Source organism: Mobula hypostoma, chromosome 4 (genome assembly GCF_963921235.1).
Source record: "Mobula hypostoma chromosome 4, sMobHyp1.1, whole genome shotgun sequence".
Lineage (NCBI taxonomy): Eukaryota > Metazoa > Chordata > Chondrichthyes > Myliobatiformes > Myliobatidae > Mobula > Mobula hypostoma.
Window position 1 is genome coordinate 169,901,789 of NC_086100.1, and position 21,217 is coordinate 169,923,005.

Below are 21,217 nucleotides of genomic sequence, written 5' to 3' on the forward strand. Positions count from 1 at the left end.
ACACAGCCATGATGACTGTCTGTGATTTGTCCCTGCCTTTCCAAGCAATCAATAATCCTGTCTCTGATTTTTTTTCAATAATTTCCCTACTGCTGATCTTAAACACACAGATCTATAATGATTTCTCTATCTATAATACATTTTTATAACATCTTTTGTATAATTTTCTATTTCATTTCTAATCGTTGCCTCTTGTGACACTTGAACCTTCACTGCAGTAGATAGAATATCTGACCAATTTTAAAAGTTAATTTGGCAGCAGAATAGAATGTGTATGTTCTCCCCATGAGCACATGAGTTTCCTCCGGGTACTCTGGTTTACTCCCACATTAATTCCAACAATGTACAGGCAGTTAAGTTGTGGACATGCTGTGTTGGGGCTGGAAGCATGGTGACACTTTAAGGCTGCCTTCAGCACAACCTTGGACTGTGGTCATCGACACAAACATTTCACTTTATATTTTGATGTTTCGATGTACAGTAACAAATAAAGCTAATCCATAATCATTTCCCTTTTGTATAGAAAAATCTGAGTTTAATGTTTTCACATGACATTCAGGATCTTTATTGCTTACCTTTGTAAGCATCAGCTATTTGATCCAACTGATCTACAACAGTTTTACAAGATTTATTTATTTTCCATCTCACAGTATGATTCTTCTATTCCTGCTCCCCTTGATGTGTTTATCCAGCTTCCTTTCAATGCATCAGTAATATTTGCCTCAACCAATCCACGTGGTAGCAAATTCTATATTCTCAGCAATAAGCTTCTCTTTTATAAATAATACATTTAAGAGTTACATTTCTGAATTTCAATAATTTATATTGAATGGGGTTGTGTATAATATACAGGCTGTTCCTGGATTACAAAAGCCTGATTTATGGTCACCCCTATATAATAATGAACTTCCATAATATTAAATAGAAATTCTGGTGTATGTGCATACATCCAACTCCTGCAAATGACAGAACTAGTTTTCTCTCTCCACCTTCAGTAATTGTTCTTTCTAATCAGTTTTGTGTGTTTTTGATGCTGCATGGAGGTATGCTTACCATATTGAATGCATTTTAAATAAAGGCCATTCATCACCTAGTAATGGTCTGTACCACACAGCAGTCTCTGGAAAAATACACCCTGTCAGCTTAGATTCTGTCCAGAGTGAACACTGGCCAGCATATCTTTGTTTTTTGACTCTTGTGTTCTGCTGCTTTATATAATTCAACAGACTATTTCACAGTGATTTGATTACTTGCATCAGTGGTATATAATTGGAGCTACAATTTATAACTCATTGTGACTACTTCTGCAACTCTGTTAATTTTAAGCTAAGGTCTAAAGGTAGAATCTTTATCAGAAACTTTAAAACCTTTCCATTGATTTATTTCATGGCCTTTGCACAGAAGTAATCCATGAAGGTATTTATTGATACTGTAATCCATAACATTAATTCAAATTACGCTCAGTCAAGAAAGAAGAATTGGGGGATCCTGCAACGTTGTGTGCATTGGTGTGCCAATTGAGGGGCACATAACCTTGAGTGTGAAACTCAACCTGCACATTTCCCAAAAGTCAAAAATGCAGGTTCCACTCATGTCTTCTTTAGAGGAAAAGATGGATAAGTATAGCATCCCTTTGTGACACAGATGCCTAAAATTACAAAAAAAGGGGGGAAAGTAATTTAAGTCTGCAAAGCTCGGGTTAATTCTAGCCTGCTTATCCTCAGGCCTGGATGTGCTGCAACACCAATCTTCAGACTTTTGCACTACTCTGGCAGCTGCATTACACTGGTAAAGTAGCAGTTTTGGAGTAGTCCACAGCAATTGTACTGCACAAAGTGAAAACTGGGATTCACCTGTGCTATGTTCTAGGAACATGTGGTGACTTATCTTTGAGTGGTATTTGAATAAGGAACAAAGTATGATCGAGCCACACGGATTACCTGGCTGAGTAATTATTTAATACTCAGGGTCTTTCCAAGATACTGGTCACATCCTGGCAACTGCAGTATCAAGATCATTGCACAAATATATCCACAGTATCAAGCAAATTGCTAAGCGTTGTTCATTTCTACACAAATAAAAGTTTCAGATATACTTTATTTGGATAAATTTTTGATAATTTCTTTTAAAAATAAATCACACAATGTACAGCCATTAATTAAAAAACCTTTTAAATGCCATTTCCTCCACTATTTGTAGAACTACTTCCAGGAAACAAATTTCAGGTGAAACTTGTTGTAGACGTTCTTTTGGGGGAATAATATGGGCACCAGTCTTCAGTGAGCACCTCAGACCTCAATGTCATTTTCCATTCCTTGTGCAGATCCATGTGTTAAAATGGTCTGTGATTCTGTACCAATGGATTAAAACATCAGGAATATGAACCAATATAGACAACAATCAAAGGCATTCTCATGTAGTCATGGACAGTAAGCCCCAGTACCCCAGCAAACCCACCCCACCTTGGCCAATTCAAAGAAACAAAAACACTTCAGTAAATTCTTCTTTAATACCTAAAGGTGATCAAGTTACAGGGGCTCACACTGGTAAACCCTTCAGATTTACCACTCAACATCCCTTCTACCTTTAAAATGATCCTGTAGTTAAAAGCTAACTCATTCAGATCTATTTTGAATACTTGCATCAAACACTGTATAAATGTATAAACTGACCACATTCTGGAGCTTGATAAGGAGACTAGATGCTGGAATCTGGAGCAACAAACAATTTGCTGTAGGAACTCAGTGGGTCAAGCTATATCTGTGGTAGGAGGGAGAGACAGGAATTATTGATGTTTCAGATCAAAACCTCTAGCATTCTGTTGCTCCAGATTCTGGTATCGGCAGCATCTCAATTTCTGAAACTAAACGGATTGTTGAACAAGATTAGATTTGCTTAATTTGATAAGATTCTGTTTGTACACAGTCACTTTTATTGAAAAGTCACCAACATGAAACATCAACTGTGTCTCCCTCCACGTATACCACCAGACCCTTGGATGATTTCTAGTATTTTCAAGACTTCATTGAACAGCTCCTGAGAAACACTGAGAATATTATTTTCAACATTTTCCACAATATTTCCAAATCAGTTCCATCAACATCTATAAATAAAATTCTATCAGAATTAGGTTCTGCATGGGCCGCAACTATGCCTGTCTTTTTATTGGTAACATGGAATAGTCTGTGTTCCAAGCCTTCTTTGGTAACACTCCCAAACTCTCTGTGCTACATTGCCAGCTGCATTAATGCTGCTCATGCACCCATGCTGAGTTCATTAATTTCATCAACTTCTTCCAAGTTTCCCGCTGCCTTTAGATTAACTTGGTCCATTTATGACACTCTCTTCCCTTTCTTGATCTCTGGGGACAAACTATATCAATACCTTTTAAGCAACACACACAAAAATTGCTGGTGAAGGCAGCAGGCCAGGCAGCATCTATAGGAAGAGGTACAGTCGACGTTTTGGGCCGAGACCCTTCGTCAGGACTGATATCTTTTATAAACCTATCAACTCTCACGGCTATCTTGATTATACTTCCCAACCTGTCACCTGTAAAAATATTCCCTTTTCTCAGTTTCTTCATCTCTGACACATATGTTCCAAGGATGAGACTTTCTTTTCCAGAACATCAGAGGTGTCTTCCTTCTTCAAAGAATGGTGTTTCCCTTCCTCCACTATTGATGCTGCCCTAACCCACATCTCCACCATTTCCCAGACATCCACGGTCACCCCATCTTCCCGCCACCCTAATAGCTAACAGGGATAGTGTTCTTCTTATTCTTACCTACAACCCCATCAGCTTCCACATTCCGCACATTATTCTCTGCAGGTTCCGCCATCTTCTACGTGATCCTACCACTAAACACATCTTTTCTTCCCCCCCCTCACCATTTTCCACAGGGATCGCTGTCTCTTGTAATTCTCTTGTCCATTCGGCCCTCCCCACTAATCTCCCTTCTGACACTTACTTCTGCAAGTCAAAGAAGTGCTATACCTGCCCATTCATCTCCTCTGTCATCTCCATTCAGGGCCCCAAACAGTCCTTCCGGGTGAGGCCACATTTCACTTTTGAAACTTTTGGGTTGTCTACTGTATCCAGTGCTCCCAATGCAGCTTCATCTACATTAGGGAGACCCAATGTAGAGCAGCACCTTTGCTCCACCTGCAGTAAATAGGATTTCCTGGTGGCCAACCATTTTAAATCCAATCCAATCCTGGCCCTCGGGGTTCCACAATTGGCCGCTATTTGGCATGCCAAAGTCTTGGCCTCAGATTTTGGCACGGTCTCAGAAGCCTAGGATCTCGAGTAACTGGAGATGGGCGAATCAAGGGTCGGTGTCGCCACAGGAGATCCGTGTGTCATTGAGGGAGTCGGAACATCTACTGTGTGCCCGGGGACCCGGGATCCTTGCGATCTCCAGGCACAGAGCTCCGAAAAAGCGACGTAATGGACTTTTAACACCGTAAACCAGCGAGTTGTTTGTTATGTCTCCCTGCTCGCTGGAAAGTGGAACGGAGTCACCTCTTTCTCCCTTATTAGGAGAGAGAGAGCCTGCAGCACGTTGAATTATTGGGTGAACAATGTAGTCTTTGGGGTAACTGCAAATCTGTGTCTTTGCTATTGCTTTGCTCAAACTTGTGCTGGTAGCGGGTGCGCTTTATTTTTGCTGGTGGGGGGAGGGGGGATTGTTGCTCACTGCCACTTAGCGCGGGAGGGAAGAGCTGGGGGGGACTTTGGGGTACTAACATTTAACTGTCGTTCATACTTTGGCGCACTCCTCTGTTTTCACAGATGGTTGCAAAGAAAAGCATTTCAGGATGTATATTGTATACATTTCTCTGACATTTATGAACCTTTGAACTCGCATTCCAACATGTTGGTTCATGGTGTCCTCTACTGTCATGATGAGGCCACCTAAGGTTTGAGGAACAACACCTCATATTCTGTCTGGGTAGTTTTGAACCTGATGGCATGAACATCGATTACTCTAACTTATGGTAATTATTCCCCCTCCCTCTTCTTCCAGTTCCCACCCCGGCTCCCATAATACCTCTTCTCCTTCCCTACCTATCACTTCCCCCGATGTTCCTCCTCCTTTCTCTTTCTCCTATGGTCCACTCCCCTCTTCAGCCCTTTACCTTTTCCACCTATTACCTCCCAGCCTCTCACTTCATCATCCCACCCCATTCACCTGGCTTCAACAATCACCTTCTAACGTGCATAAAATTTGCTGGTGAACGCAGCAGGACAGGCAGCATCTCTAGGAAGAGGTATAGTCGACGTTTCAGGCCAAGACCATTCGTCAGGACTAACTGAAAGAAGAACTAGTAAGAGATTTGAAAGGGGGAGGGGGAGATCCAAAATGATAGGAGAAGACAGGAGGGGGAGGGATGGAGCCAAGAGCTGGACAGGTGATTGACAAAGGGGATACGAGAGGATCATGGGACAGGAGGCCTAGGGAGAAAGAAAGGGGGAGGGGGGGAAGCCCAGAGGATGGGCAAGGAGTATAGTGAGAGAGACAGAGGGAGAAAAAGAAGAGAGAGAAAAAGAATACATATACATATATAATAATAAATAAATAACGGAATGGGGTACCCCCCTCTATCTGCTTTCCGCAGGGATCGCTCCCTACACGACTCCCTTATCCATTCATCCCCCCCATCCCTCCCCACCAATCTCCCTCCTGGCACTTATCCTTGTAGGCGGAACAAGTGCTACACATGCCCTTACACTTCCTCCCTCACTACCATTCAGGGCCCCAGACAGTCCTTCCAGGTGAGGCGACACTTCACCTGTAAGTCGGCTGGGGTGATATACTGCGTCCGGTGCTCCCGATGTGGCCTTCTATATATTGGCGAGACCCGACGCAGACTGGGAGACCATTTCGCTAAACACCTACACTCTGTCTGCCAGAGAAAGCAGGATATCCCAGTGGCCACACATTTTAATTCCACGTCCCATTCCCATTCTGTTATGTCTACCCACGGTCTCCTCTACTGTAAAGATGAAGCCACACTCAGGTTGGAGGAACAGCACCTTATATTCCGTCTGGGTAGCCTCCAACCTGATGGCATGAACATTGACTTCTCTAACTTCCGTTAATGCCCCACCTCCCCCTTGTACCCCATCTGTTATTTATTTATTTTATATATCTATATATATATTATTTTTCTCTCTCTTTCTCCCTCTGTCCCTCTCACTATACTCCTTGTCCATCCTCTGGGCTTCCCCCCTCCCCCTTCCTTTCTCCTTAGGCCTCCCGTCCCATGATCCTCTCATATCCCCTTTGACAATCACCTGTCCAGCTCTTGACTCCATCCCTCCCCCTCCTGTCTTCTCCTATCATTTTGGATCTCCCCCTCCCCCTCCCACTTCCAAATCTCTTACTAGTTCTTCTTTCAGTTAGTCCTGACGAATGGTCTCGGCCCAAAATGTCGACTGTACCTCTTCCTATAGATGCTGTCTGGCCTGCCACATTCACCAGCAACTTTTATGTGTGTTGCTTGAAACTCCAGCATCTGCAGACTTCCTCGTGTTTACCTTCTAACTTGTACGCCTTTCCCTCCCCCCCAGCTTCTTATTCTGGCTTCTTCTCCTTCCTTTCCAGACCTGATGAAGTGTCTTGGCTCGAAGCATCTACTTTTTATTCCTTTCCATATATGCTGTCTGACCTGCTGAGTTCCTTCAGTATTTTGCATGTGTTACTTTTTATCAGAATAAATATCCAATTTCTTTTCAACTGATTTGCTCATCTCTTCTGTTTGCCTCTGAATGTTTGTTCTGAATCTAACATGGACTTTGACACCACATGCCTGCTGTCAATACTCATGCTGCCATCAGTCACCTCCTGTCTCCATTTGAAATAAGTCCCAGAACAGGACCCAGGAAGTTCCAAACGTGCCTCCAGGGTGAAATAATAAATATAGTTTTAATTTAGCTTCATTTTCAGACGTGGTCATCAAGAAACTTATGAAGGAAAAACAGGGAGAAAGGGGAAAGGGCTGGAGTGTGAATCGCCATTAAGTGGAAGTGCACACTAACTTGACAACTCAGCCCAATTAAGTCACCAAGTCACAGATTTGCCCAGCACAAATACAGGCCCTCCAGCTACTACATCCATGCCTAAAGGTACTTCAGAAAGCCTCAGTGCAACAATATAATACAGATAAATACAATAAAATACAAAGCGGAACAGTAATCTCTGAACAAAACAGTGCAGTCTAAATGATATTGCTAGTAATACCTACACACATCTGCCAACCAACTATATTTACAAAACGTTCATGTTTATTGCTCATGCTTATATTGAATGAATTTCCTTCACAGAGAAGATGTAACACTCAAGAGTTATAGAAAAGCACTGTGGTTTAGGACTGACCTTCTGTGTTCTCTGGTCTCTGCTCCTTCTCTTTCTGCAGTAGCCTTGGCCCAAGCAAACCAATAATAACTGCTCCAATTGGAGCTGTGATCAGGATTCCCAGAAAGGCCACAGTGAGAACAATCATGCCATACTCTACCGCAGTCTTTTCATTTCGGATTCGTGCCATGTCCAAAGCTACAGACCCAATGGCAGCCTGAGTCAGCACAAAGGACAATGTTTAATGCAAAACAGTCATTTATTTTGATAACACAACACATTATGATACATAAGGAAGATCACATCATCTATAACAAAACTTTCCCAGCCCACTCCCCATTGGCTCCTGGAGGATCTGTTAGTGAATCTACTCATTGAGTATTAGTTCTCTATTCATCAGCCTGTCTAATGAACAGTGATAACTGCGGCTGTCATTTCATTTCAGCTGAGAGAAATGTAAACCATACACAGGCCAGAAGCTTGTTTCAATTCCTGGATCAGAACGTGTTACCTCCCAAAACAAATAACTACAGTATCTGAAGGTGGAGTGAATGTGTAGAATAGTAGATGGGGCATCAATGAAGCACGACACTTTGTCTTGGATGGTACAGAGCTTTGATGTGGCACTCAATCAGGCAAGTGGAGAGTAATAATTGACATTTCTGATGTGTCTTGTAATGGTGGAAGAGCTCTGGAATATCAGCAGGTGAAGTTACTCACCACAGGATACAATCATATAATACTTTATTGGCTGACCCAGTTGGATTTTCGACAGCGGACTCCACAGGATGTTGATGACGGGGAGAGGGGGAGGGAATTGCTCAATTCCATGCTCAACTTGATAATGTCAGTGGTAATGTCATTACATCTCAGATATTTGTCAGAAACGGCGATTGACTGCCACTTGGGTTTACTTGTTGTTGATCAGTCCTGCTGGAATGTTGTTTCAGTATTGCTGCCTGCAGTGAAGGCTGCTTAATTTGCTGAGAAATTGCACATGGAATTGTGCTTTGTGCAATCATCTAACGTATCCACATCTAATCTTAGGAGGAAAGGAAGCTTACTGAGGAATTACCCACTATCCTTCACATTCAACGACATTCCCATCACTAAGTCTCCCACCATCAATATTCCTTGGGCCAGCAGTGACCAGAAACTCAACTGGACTAGCCATTATTACAAGAACTGGTCAGTCTGTGTATCCTGAGAAGGGCAGCTCATCTCATTATACTCCATAGCCATTACACACTATACGAGCCTGAACACATCATACAATCCATGAACACTACCTCATTGTTTTGCTCTTTTTGCATTTATTTATTATTTTATATTTCTTATTGTAACTTGTAGTTATTTTTTATGTATTACATTGTATTGCTGCCACAGAACAACAGATTTCATATCACTGATAATAAACCTGAGTCTGGTTCTCCGCTTATGTGGATGAGTGCAGTGCCAACTCCTCTCAAGAAACCTGTCACCATCCAGGGGAGAGAAAGCATCTTGATTCACAGCTCGCCAATCACCTCAGATATCTATTGCTTCGGTCTGCAGTACATGTAGTGGCTCTTGTATGCCTCATCTATAAACTGCACTACCGTTAATCATTCGGAGTTCACCAACAGCATCTCTAGAAACCTCACACTCTACAAATAGGGGAAGGGTTACAGATGTAGAGAAGCACCACTGTCTGGTGTTACCTCTACAAGTCACACACAATCCTGACATGGAAATACACTCAGTTGTCACTCTATTAGGAACACCTATACTCCTGCGTGTTAATGCAAATATCTAATCAGCTAATCATGTGGCAGTATAAAAGCATGCAGACATAGTCAAGAGGTTCAGTTGTTGTTCAGATCAAATATGAGAACGAAGAAGAAATGTGATCTAAATGAATTTGAGCATGGAATGAATGTTGGTGCCTGACTGGGAAGAGCAGCTCTCAACACACGTGTCAAACCTTAAAGAGGATGGGCTACAGCAGCAGAAGACCAAACTGGGTTACAATCCTGTAACTAATAAAGTGACCACTGAGTGTATATTGTCAGCACTTCAAATCACTGGTTCTAAATTCTGAAGCTCCCTTTACAACAGTACTGTGGGTGCACCTTCATCAGAATTACTGTAGTAATTCAAAAAAAGGGCTTATCATTGCCTAATCACAGGTAATTAACATTGAAGTAGTGCAAACTGGCTTTTCCTGCAGTTCCCAGGTTGTGAAAGTTGTTAAAATACTTGAGGATCATTACTGAGGAATTTCTACATTGATGTACTGCAGCCAGGACAATCAACCTCTGGTGCTGTCTGACTGGTGTTTGCACACTCTCCCTATAACTGTAGGTTTCTTAAGCTGCTCCTGTTCCCCCCGCCCCACATCCAAAGTTGACCAGTGTAGTATGTAGGTGGGTGGTAGTATCTGGGGTTGGTTGAGGGGAATGTAGAATAAGTGTATTGGATGTTTGACGACTGGCATAGGCTGTTTTAGTGCTGGGTCACTGACTTTATAATCGGAACCATCTTCCCTTATCCTTTAAATCCTCTCATATCCACTGATTACAGTTTTACCAGGACTCCTTGATGCCACACTCATTCAGATATTCCTTTGATGTCTAGAGCAGTTTCTGTCACCTCAACTCCGGAATTCAGTCAACATCAGAACCAAGACTGTGACGATATCTGAACCTGAATTTTCCTGGTGAAATTGTAGATGTGATTGACCAAATGAGTTTTGTCTAGTCTTTTTTTCTTGTGAACAGAACATACTGGGACAATTCTCTGTGTGGTCAAGTGATGGCAATGTTGTAACTACTCTGGAACAGCTTGGCTAGAGGTACAACTTATTCTGAAGAGCAGATCAAACTAGTTTTAGGAAAGGTTCATCATGACTTAATTGCTCTTCAGCTCTGTGTATTTATAAAGCACAGGATCCCTTAAGGTTTTTAACCACTCTCACAACCTGCCCTGTCACTTTCTATGATATAAATTCTATTGTTCATTTTCAGAGATACAGAATATGAAATTTTGGATCACCAAATACAGTAAGCTCGTTCCAAAGCAATGGAAGTGGTTTGTACAAAGCAACTGGGAATTATGCTAGTTCAAGTCAACTGGTATTAAACAGGATCAATTCTTGACATTCAGGTAATAATAATTCATATAAAACTAGTAGACTAACCTGAACTGTGGCTTTAGGAACCCAAGCCAAAGCAATGAAAAATTTTTCCTTGAAGTTAAATCCAGAGCAGTTTACCATTAAAAATGTTACCAAGATTCTGACTACAAGAGCAATGATTAGAGTTGTGATTCCAAGTCCTAGAGGGAAAGATAGAGCACATTATTCAACAAGTTTAGATTACAAATGTTAATAACCTACGCAGAACTGCTGAACAAACATGACCTCCAACATCCATTGCAATTTGATACACAAGTTGACAACTAGGAACTGTCAGAGCTGAAATAAAAATAGAAAGCACTTGAAACACTCAGCAGGTAAGAAACCACGTATAGATAGAGAAACAGAACTATGTTTCAGATCAATGACTTTTCATAAGAAATGTGTTAGGGTGCTGCCATCAGACAGGATGTACAGGAGCTTGAAGACTCACACCTCAAGATTCAACAACTTTGCCCCATTGCATCAGATTTTTAAACCAACCTGGAAACACTTAATACTACTTCAGACTATACACCTTTTCTCTCTCTCAATCTTGCATTAGTTTTGTTATGTTATTTTGGACACATGTAAGTTATGTATAATTTATGTTAATTTAAGCTTTTGTTAACTTCTGCTTATCCTTTTCTTACTATGTATTGCGCTGCTGCTACAAAGAGTTATTTACAGGGCATTTATACCCTATGTATGTATACGTATGATAAGAATAAATTTGAACTTGAATTGATACGATGAACTTGAGGACAATATTAATGATGCAAGTGATGGTGATGCTGGGTGCAGGTGATAGAGACAGGGAGGGGGAGGGGAGGGATAGGGAGAAAGCGCATGAGACAGAGGGAGAGGGAGAAAAACACATGCTAAGAGAAGTAACTGAATGAGAACAGTGAACAAAGTAATTGTTAAAATTGTGAGAGAGGCAATAGACTGAAATAAAGGACAGGAAATAATCAGTGTGTCTGGCAGCATCTGTGGAGGGAAAAAGACAAAATTATTGTTAGAAGTTGATGATATTTCCTGAGAACTAGCTAATTTGATACAAACTAGTAGGGATGCTTATTACTGGAAGATGATACACTGCTTCTTAGTTTATGCTTGATTCAGTTTCCTGGTTTGTCTACTCTCAATCTTTGCACCCCTCCCCCGCCATCCAGATCAAAAATAGGGCCCCCTTTGTTCTCACTGTCCATCTGACCAGCCTCCATGTTCAACAGCTGATTCTCAATAATTTCCACCAACTTCAATGCAATACCAGCATTAGAGATATCATCTTCAAGCATTCTGAAGGACAGCTCCCCTCGATGTTCTGATTTATTTTCTATCCCCTTAAGTGCTCACTCTCCTTCCCATGCCCATGCAACACCTGCCCTTCAATGGCTTATTTTCCCCAATATACAGTGCCTACAAAAAGTATTCACCCTCCTTGGAGGTTTTCATGTTTTATTGTGCCTCAACATTGAAGCACAGTGGATTTAATTTGGCTTTTTTTGATGCTGATCAACAGCAAAAGGCTCTTTCAAGTCAAAGTGAAAACAGATCTCTACAAAGTCATTTAAATTAATTACAAACATAAAGCACAAAGTAATTGATTGCATAAATATTCACCCTCGTAATATGACACACAAAGCCATCACTGGTGCAGTCAGTTGGTTTTAGATATCACATAATTAGTTAAATGGAGATCTGTTTTTGGAGACCTGTGTGCAGTCAAGGTGTTTCAATTGATTGTAATAAAAATACACCTGTATCTGAAAGGTCCAACTGCTGGCGAGTCAGTATCCTGGCAAAAACTACACCGTGAAGACAAAAGAACACTTCAAGCAACTCCACACAAAGGTTATTGAAAAGCACAAGTCAGGAGAAGGATACAAGAAAATTTCCAAGTCACCAAATATCCCTTGGAGTACAGTTAAGTCAATCATCAAGAAAGGGAAAGAATATGGCACAGCTGTAAATCTACCTTGAGCAGGCTATCCTCAAAAACTGAGTGACTGGGCAAGAAGGGGACTAGTGAGGGAAGCCACCAAGAGTTCTATGACAAATCTGGAGGAGGTACAAGCTTCAGTGGCTGAGATGGGAGAGACTGTGCATACAACTGTTACCCAGTTGCTTCACCAGTAGCAGCTTTATAGGAGAGTGGCAAAGAGAAAATCACTGTTGGAAACAACTTTCATGATTTCATCTTGATCATTGATAAAGATAGATCTGGTCCTAGGGTCCTAGGTAAACTGGAAGAAGGCCAAATTTGAAGAAATGAGAAAGGATCTAAAAAACGTGGATTGGGACAGGTTGTTCTCTGGCAAGGATGTGATCGGTAAGTGGGAAGCCTTCAAAGGAGAAATTTTGAGAGTGCAGAGCTTGTATGTTCCTGTCAGGATTAAAGGCAAAGTGAATAGGAATAAGGAACCTTGGTTCTCAAGGGATATTGCAACTCTGATAAAGAAGAAGAGAGAGTTGTATGACATGTATAGGAAACAGGGAGTAAATAAGAAAGGTTTCAAGGTAGATAAGTCACTGGGACCAGATGGACTACACCCCAGGACTCTGAAAGAGGTAGCTGAAGAGATTATTGAGGTATTAGTAATGATCTTTCAAGAATCATTAGGTTCTGTAATGTTTCCAGAGAAATGTTAAACTGCATTTGAAGTGGGGAGGAAGGGAGAAGAAGGGAAATTATCGGCCATTTAGTCCAACTTCAGTTGGGAAGATGTTGGAGTTCATTATTAAGATTAAGGTAACTTGGAGGCACGTGATAAAATAGGCCGAAGTCAGCATGGTTTCTCTAGGGGGAAATCTTGCTTGACAAATCTGTTGGAATTCTTTGAAATAACAGGCAGGACAGACAGCCAATAGATGTTGTTAACTTAAATCTTCAGAAGGTCTTTGACGAGGTGCCACACGTGAGGCTGTTTAACAAGATAAGAGCCCATGGTATTACAGAAAATATGCAGAAGATGGAAGATTAGCTGACTGGCAGGAGGCAAAGAGTGGGAATAAAGGGGGCCTTTTCTGGTTGGCTGCCAGTTACTAGTGGTGTTTCAGCAGGCGTCGGTGTTGGGACCACTTATTTTCACGTTACAAGTCAATGATTTGGATGATGGAATTGATCACTTTGTGGCCAGGTTTGTGGATGATATGGAGATAGGTGGAAGGGCAGGTAGTGTTGAAGAAGCAGGGAGTCTGCAGAAGGACATAAACAGATTAGGAGAATGGGCAAAATAAGTGGCAGATGGAATATGGTATAGGGAAGTGTATGGTCATACACTTTGCTGGAAGAAATAAAGGCATAGACTATTTTCCCCAAAGGTTAACTTGCAGGTTGAGTTAGTGGTAAGGAAGCCAAATACAATGTTAGCATTCATTTTGAGAGGATTATAAGAGCAAGAATGTAATGCTGAAGCTTTATAAAGCATTGGTCAGATCACACTTGGAGTATTGTGAGCATTTTTGGGCCCCTTATCTAACAAAAGATGTGCTGGCATTGGAGAGGGTTCAGATGAGGTTCATGAGAATGATTCCAGGAATGAAAGGGTTAACATATGAGCCGCATTTAAAGGTACTGGGCTTGTACTTGATGGAGCTCAGAAGAATGTGGGGGAATCTCACTGAAACCTATAGAATATTGAAAGTAGTAGGGATAGTCCAGGTAATTATAGACCAGTGAGCCTTACGTCTGTGGTGGGAAAGCTGTTGGAAAAGATTCTTAGAGATAGGATCTATAGGCATTTAGAGAATCATGGTCTGATCAGGGACAGTCAGCATGGCTTTGTGAAGGGCAGATCATGTCTAACAAACCTGATAGAGTTCTTTGAGGAGGTGACCAGGCATATAGATGAGGGTAGTGCAGCAGATGTGATCTATATGGATTTTAGTAAGGCATTTGACAAGGTTCCACACGGTAGGCTTATTCAGAAAGTTAGAAGGCATGGGATCCAGGGAAGTTTGGCCAGGTGGATTCAGAATTGGCTTGCCTGCAGAAGGCAGAGGGTGGTGGTGGAGGGAGTACATTCAGATTGGAGGATTGTGACTAGTGGTGTCCCACAAGGATCTGTTCTGGGACCTCTACTTTTCGTGATTTTTATTAACGGCCTGGATATGGGGGTAGAAGGGTGGGTTGGCAAGTTTGCAGATGACACAAAGGTTGGTGGTGTTGTAGATAGTGTAGAGGATTGTCAAAGATTGCAGAGAGACATTGATAGGATGCAGAAGTGGACTGAGAAGTGGCAGATGGAGTTCAACCCAGAGAAGTGTGAGGTGGTACACTTTGGAAGGACAAACTCCAAGGCAGAGTACAAAGTAAATGGCAGGATACTTGGTAGTGTGGAGGAGCAGAGGGATCTCGGGGTACATGTCCACAGATCCCTGAAAGTTGCCTCACAGGTGGATAGGGTAGTTACGAAAGCTTATGGGGTGTTAGCTTTCATAAGTCGAGGGATAGAGTTTAAGAGTCGTGATGTAATGATGCAGCTCTATAAAACTCTGGTTAGGCCACACTTGGAGTACTGTATCCAGTTCTGGTCACTATGGGAAGGATGTGGAAGCATTGAAAAGGGTACAGAGGAGATTTACCAGGATGCTGCCTGGTTTAGAAAGTATGCATTATGATCAGAGATTAAGGGAGCTAGGGCTTTACTCTTTGGAGAGAAGGAGGATGAGAGGAGACATGATAGAGGTGTGCAAGATAATAAGAGGAATAGATAGAGTGGATAGCCAGCGCCTCTTCCCCAGGGCACCACTGCTCAATACAAGAGGACATGGCTTTAAGGTAAGGGGTGGGAAGTTCAAGGGGGATATTAGAGGAAGGTTTTTTACTCAGAGAGTAGTTGGTGTGTGGAATGCACTGCCTGAGTCAGTGGTGGAGGCAGATACACTAGTGAAGTTTAAGAGACTACTAGACAGGTATATGGAGGAATCTAAGGTGGGGGCTTATATGGGAGGCAGGGTTTGAGGGTTGGCAAACATTGTGGGCCAAAGGGCCTGTACTGTTCTATGTTCTATGAAAGGCCTAGATAGAATGGATGTGGGGAGGATGTTTCCTATGGTGGGTGCATCTAGGACCAGGTAGCATAGCCTCAGGATAAAGGTATGTCCATTTAAAACAGAGATGGAGGGAAGTTAGCCAGAGGGTAGTGAATCTGTGGAATTCATAGCCACAGATGGCTGTGTACGATAAGTCATTGAGTATTTTTGAAGCAGAGGTTGATTAGTCAAGGCTATGATGTATAGATCAGCCCTGATGGAATGGTGGAGCAGACTCAATGAGCCGAATGGGCTCTATATCTTATGGTCTTGTGTAAGTAGGAGAAAAGGAATAGGATTTCAATTATTTAAATACTAATAACAGTAGGAAAGGTACATGTCAAAATGCAACAAAAACCCAGACTATCAACTTGAAACAGTGATATTTGACAAACTGTGGCCTGATAGCCATATGGCATTGGCCCAGATTTTGCCAGGTAATGAGTTGACTTGCCATTATTTTCCTCTGTAACCAACAACAAGTATGGGATTTCCATTTGCCTGGATGCAATTGCGGAAATCCAGCTACGTGCACTGATTCACTGCCAGAAAGCAATCAGCACTTTGATGGTAAACAACCCTTTGGTGGGTGAGAAAACCTGGCCTATAGCTTTATACTTCTTGAACAACTCTTTAGCCAGAGTGTGGTGAATCTGTGGAATTCTTTGCCACAGGCAGCTGTGGAGGCCAAGTCTTTAAGTATATTTAAAGCAGAGTTGATAGATTCTTGATTAATCAGAACATGAAGGGATACGGGGAGAAGGCAGGAGATTGCGGCTGAAGGGAAAATTGGATCACCCACGATGAAATGTGCAGCAGACTCGATAAGCCAAATAGCCTAATTCTGCTTCTATATCTTATGGTCTTGTTGGAGAATTCTGCACCCGTCTAAGTGAACATTTGAGAAGGCTCAAGTAATTCTTTCTAATACAAGTTTTCTATTGGCTTGTTAAGTAAACAAAGATGTTTAAAAATATTTTGTAACTTTTAGTTTCCCTTTGAAATTTGAATATTTCAGAAATATTTTAGCATTTGACACTTCTGGCTAAACTTGAAGTGTGATTCATTTGTGGGTGGAAATTGTGTTGGTCATCTGGAGATGATGCTCCTTATAACAGCCTGCCATCAAATATCCTCATAGCAGCTTCAGCATGTTCACTCTTTTTGATTGCCTGAAAAAAGTCTGTTTTCCTATTGTCAGACAGGAATATTGTTAACTATTCATTTGCCAAAGCAAGTTCTCAGACAGTATGTGCACAGTTGAAAGAAGAAAACAAAAATAATAAAGAAATAAGAAAACAAATCAAAGATCATCATATCACAACAAGATCATCCACTGCTGCAATAATGTCTCAAGAATGGAAATCTATATTCCTTTATAGCCAATGACACAAAATAATATCATTCACGTTCCATGCACAGCATTCTACAGTCACTGGTCCAAGTCCTTTGAGCTGACACTGCCATCTCTCTTCTGGACAAACTGACTTAGTTCTTCCTTATGGATGAAGCACCTACTGCCTTTACAATAATGGCCGGTAGAGTACACCCAGGTATAGTGGATGGGGGATAGCAAGGGCACTCACTCCTCCTATATAAACATCATGCATATTAGATATATACAGATGAGTCTAGGTGCAAAATATATACAAGTTCATACTTCCAAAATTCCAAAAGTCCTTCCAAAATTGACCCAATTTTAATTCTGGTGCATGCCTGTGTCATGAAACTACCAGGCAGAACCACAAATGAAAATATAACCTAATTCCCCACATTTAACCTGAGCAGAAACTTTCATTTCCAGTAATATTAAACCTGAATGTACAGTGGTAAAATGACACAGCAGTAAAAGTGCGTGTAATTAAATTATAAAACAACTAAGTAAATGAGATTTCAATCACCATTTTTAATATTTAATTTTCTTACCAACTGTATACGGGTTTAGAGAAGTAACCGATATTTCTGCTCCAATTAATCCGAAGAGGAATGGTTGAAAAATGGCCCAGGCATGGGCAGTGACAGCTTCAGCTCCCCCCTATGGCAAAGGCAAGCAGAAAGATTTTTTTTCAAACACTTGTAAATTTGCAGGAGCAAAAAGGCATTGAGTCACCTTTGAATATCACATCAAACAACAGAAGTCATAACAGAGATTTTAACACTTCCACTACAATTATCATCTGCACTGGTGCCCCATAGGGCTCTCGAGCCCCCTTTTCTACTCCCTGTACACTACTGTGTGGTGAGATTCTGCTCTAACTCCATCTACAAGTTTGCAGATAACACCACCATAGTGGGCCATATTTCAAATAACAATGAGTCAGTGTACACGAAGGAGGTAGAGAGCTTTGTGACATTATGTCATGACAACAACATTTCCCTAAATGTCAGCAAAACATTGACTTCAGGAAGCGGGGGTGGTGGTGTACATGTTCCTGTGTATATCAATAATGTTGTGGTTGGGAGGGTTGAGAGCTTTAAGTACCTAGGACTGAACATCACCAATTGCCTGTCCGGGACCAACCATGAAGATGCCATGGGCAGAAAAGTTTACCAATGCCTCTACCTCCTCAGAAAGCTAAAGAAATGTATGTCTTGCTCTGGATTTTCAACACCAGCAGAATCTCTTGTGTTCAGAATAACTAGAATTTAGAAGAGTTAGTGGAGGGAAGAATATTGGACAAGACACCTCCCTGCTCTTCCGATAATGAAATCAAACATTAAAAAATTGATAATTTGCTAATGGCTATAATAAATGATGGATTGACAGTCCAGTTGTAGCACACTGTAAGGTTGCACTGCTAATGTAATGGCCTCTCTGTAATGTTTCACTGCTAAGGTAATGGTTTCTCTGTAGCAGCAATGTTTGGGTTATGATTAGAGATAATGGGGTCTGGAATGCTGTTGTTGTTTCTTGTGAGTCTGGAAGAGAGATTTTCACAGTCTTTGGTTGGCGAGAGGAGAAGAAGGAAGACGCGTGTGGAGACAGCTGGTAGACCACCGGATGGAGTGGACCAGGAGCGAGGGTCCAAAGGTTGGCGACGCTCGGAGGAGGTCAATGGTTGATGAATGGCCGAATTTGTGAGCTCCAACGTGCACTTTTGACTTTTCTCTTAACATGGACCCTTTTTCTTTTTCTTTTCTTTACTAACCCTAAATTTAGATTAAGATTTTATAAAGTTCAATCAGTTAATTGCATACGATGTACTGTCTAATATTTTGTGGTGCAGATTTGTAACCAGGCAACACATCACGCAGCATCCACACAAATGAGATTTCTCAGTTTGGGGGGGGGAGCAGAATTTGTCTTCCCCTAGACGAACATGTGCCAGCCGAGCCTGAGGGTTACACAGTATTTTCCCAGTGCTGCCTTAAAGTAATAAATTGAGATTCAGTAATACAGTGTGTATTCTACATTGAATCATATAACCAATTATAACCAACAGTATATTTCTGGCAGTTTTGCTCTAAAGTTCTCCAAATTCACATTAATGCATAATGAAAGATTCCATTTTGAAGTTAGATCTACAATAATGAAGTGTTGAGGTCCCACCAATGGGAAAGTGTATGTTATTTGAGTAATTTGTTGTAATTTTTAAACATATGCAGTCATTACATTCTATGTTACAATATGCTTAATACTTCACAGCAACTGTAAGATTTCAGTTAACAAATAATAATTATGGCAGATGCAAAGCCACTTGTTAATTCTTTATTTGAAAATTATTCAACTAATCAAACCACCTGCTTCCATTACATTGAATTTGTCTCTTGTTACACTACCTTGCCGTCAACCCATCCAACTCCAGCAAGAAAAGCCATGACAATGGTGCAGAGTCCTCCAGAACCAGGGAACCCGAAGAGGCCTGTAGCAAAAATAGCAAACACAGCCAAGCCCAGGAGGAGGTAGGAGCGTTTCATCACCAGATCTTCCTGCAAAGGAAGATAAAGTTAGATCAAATTTTTGCTTTTGTATTAGAGTATGAGTAAACAACAATGCTCATATTGTTGCTGTGGAAAACAGTAAATAAAAAGTTGTCTTGAACCTAAAATTAAATTTATTTATTTTATATATATATATATATATATATATATATATATTTCTCTCTCTCTCCCTCCTTTTTCTCCCTCCGTCCCTCTCACTATACCCCTTGCCCATCCTCTGGGCTTCCCCCCTCCCCCTTTCTTTCTCCCGAGGCCTCCCGTCCCATGATCCTCTCATATCCCTTTTGCCTATCACCTGTCCAGCTCTTGGCTCCATCCCTCCCCCTCCTGTCTTCTCCTATCATTTTGGATCTCCCCCTCCAACTTTCAAATCCCTTACTCACTCTTCCTTCAGTTAGTCCTGACGAAGGATCTCGGCCTGAAACGTCGACTGCACCTCTTCCTAGAGATGCTGCCTGGCCTGCTGCATTCACCAGCAACTTTTATGTGTGTTGCTTAAATTGTTTAGGTTATATTCTTGCAGTTAGAATCAGAATCAGGTTTATAATCACTGGCATGTGTTGTGAAATTTGTTAACTTAGCAGAAGCAGTTCAATGCAATATGTAATATAGAAGAAGAAAAACAATAATAAATAAATAAATAAAATATATGTATACTGAATAGATTAAAATTGTGCAAAAACAGATATATATATATTAACAAAGTGAGGTAGTGTTCACGTTTCAATGTTCCTTTTGGAATCGGATGGCACAGGGGAAGAAGCCATTGCTGAATCGTTGAGTGTGTGCCTTCAGGCTTCCGTACCTCCTACCTGATGGTAACAGTGAGAAAAGGGCATGCCCTGGGTGCTGGGTGCCCTTAATAATGGATGCTGCCTTCCTGAGACACCGCTCCTTGAAGATGTCCTGGGTACTTTGTAGGCTAGTACCCAAGATGGAACCGACTAAGTTTACAACCCTCTGCAGCTTCTTTCAGTCCTGTGCAGTAGCCCCCACCCCCCACACCAGACAGTGATGCAGCCTGTCAGAATGCTCTCCATAGTACATCTATAGAAGTTTTTGAGTGTATTTGTAGTTATGTAGGATCCTTAAATATTTCACTGTCTAAAGTAGTACACAAATACTCTAGAATTGAAGTGGTGCCTTTTATGTGTGTATATTTTATGTTAGATAAAGTCAACTTGCAAATGTGTGCTGCTCTCAGTATTATGGGAGTCACAAATATGGATTCCTGTGCTTCAGACATTTAACTTCCAGTACTGCAATAGTCTCTAATATTCTGTCTGATATATTTCATATGACTGGAATAATTTCCATTGGGCTACTTGATAATTTAATATCCTTCTCAAAGATCCTCACTACTTTCCATATCATGGTAATATTTGTTTAAGAAAACTTCAAGAATAACCACTAGATTTTTTAAAAATAAAAACAAAAATGTTATAAATACTCATTTGTTCAGGCATTGTTGATGGGAATGAGAAACAAGGATAACCTTTCAGGTTGAAGACCTGTCATCATAAATAGGAAAAGTTAGAAATAAGGCAAGTTTGAGATTGTAGTGGAAATAGGGAGAAATGAAGAGGGAAAAATAAAATATCATGACAGTGTGGAGAGCCAGACAGGTTAAATAATATTATCATAAAGATGTTGATAATGGTACGTTTGTTGCGGTGTGGAAGGCAAATTAAATCTGAAATACCAGAAGAGAGAAAAGAAA

The 21,217-nt window shown here is 41.1% G+C and overlaps 1 protein-coding gene across 6 annotated transcripts in view; it reads right to left on the reverse strand.

Annotated features, from left to right (window-relative positions):
- Nucleotides 1-293: 293 nt before the first annotated feature.
- Nucleotides 294-21,217, reverse strand: part of LOC134345774 (sodium/hydrogen exchanger 9B2-like) — a 180,883-nt gene continuing 159,959 nt past the window's right edge. For 4 of the 6 annotated variants that reach the window (XM_063046970.1, XM_063046968.1, XM_063046969.1 and 1 more), the window contains 5 exons: nt 19,336-19,485; nt 17,482-17,590; nt 10,540-10,676; nt 7,383-7,578; nt 295-2,350 (listed from right to left, as the gene is read on the reverse strand). In XM_063046970.1, the coding sequence (XP_062903040.1) occupies nt 2,289-2,350; nt 7,383-7,578; nt 10,540-10,676; nt 17,482-17,590; nt 19,336-19,485 (654 nt within the window). In that variant the 3' untranslated portion in view covers nt 295-2,288. Of the gene's footprint in view, nt 2,351-7,371; nt 7,579-10,539; nt 10,677-17,481; nt 17,591-19,335; nt 19,486-21,217 lie in introns of those variants that run through there. The other 2 variants (XM_063046967.1, XM_063046972.1) reach the window with 2 other exon arrangements.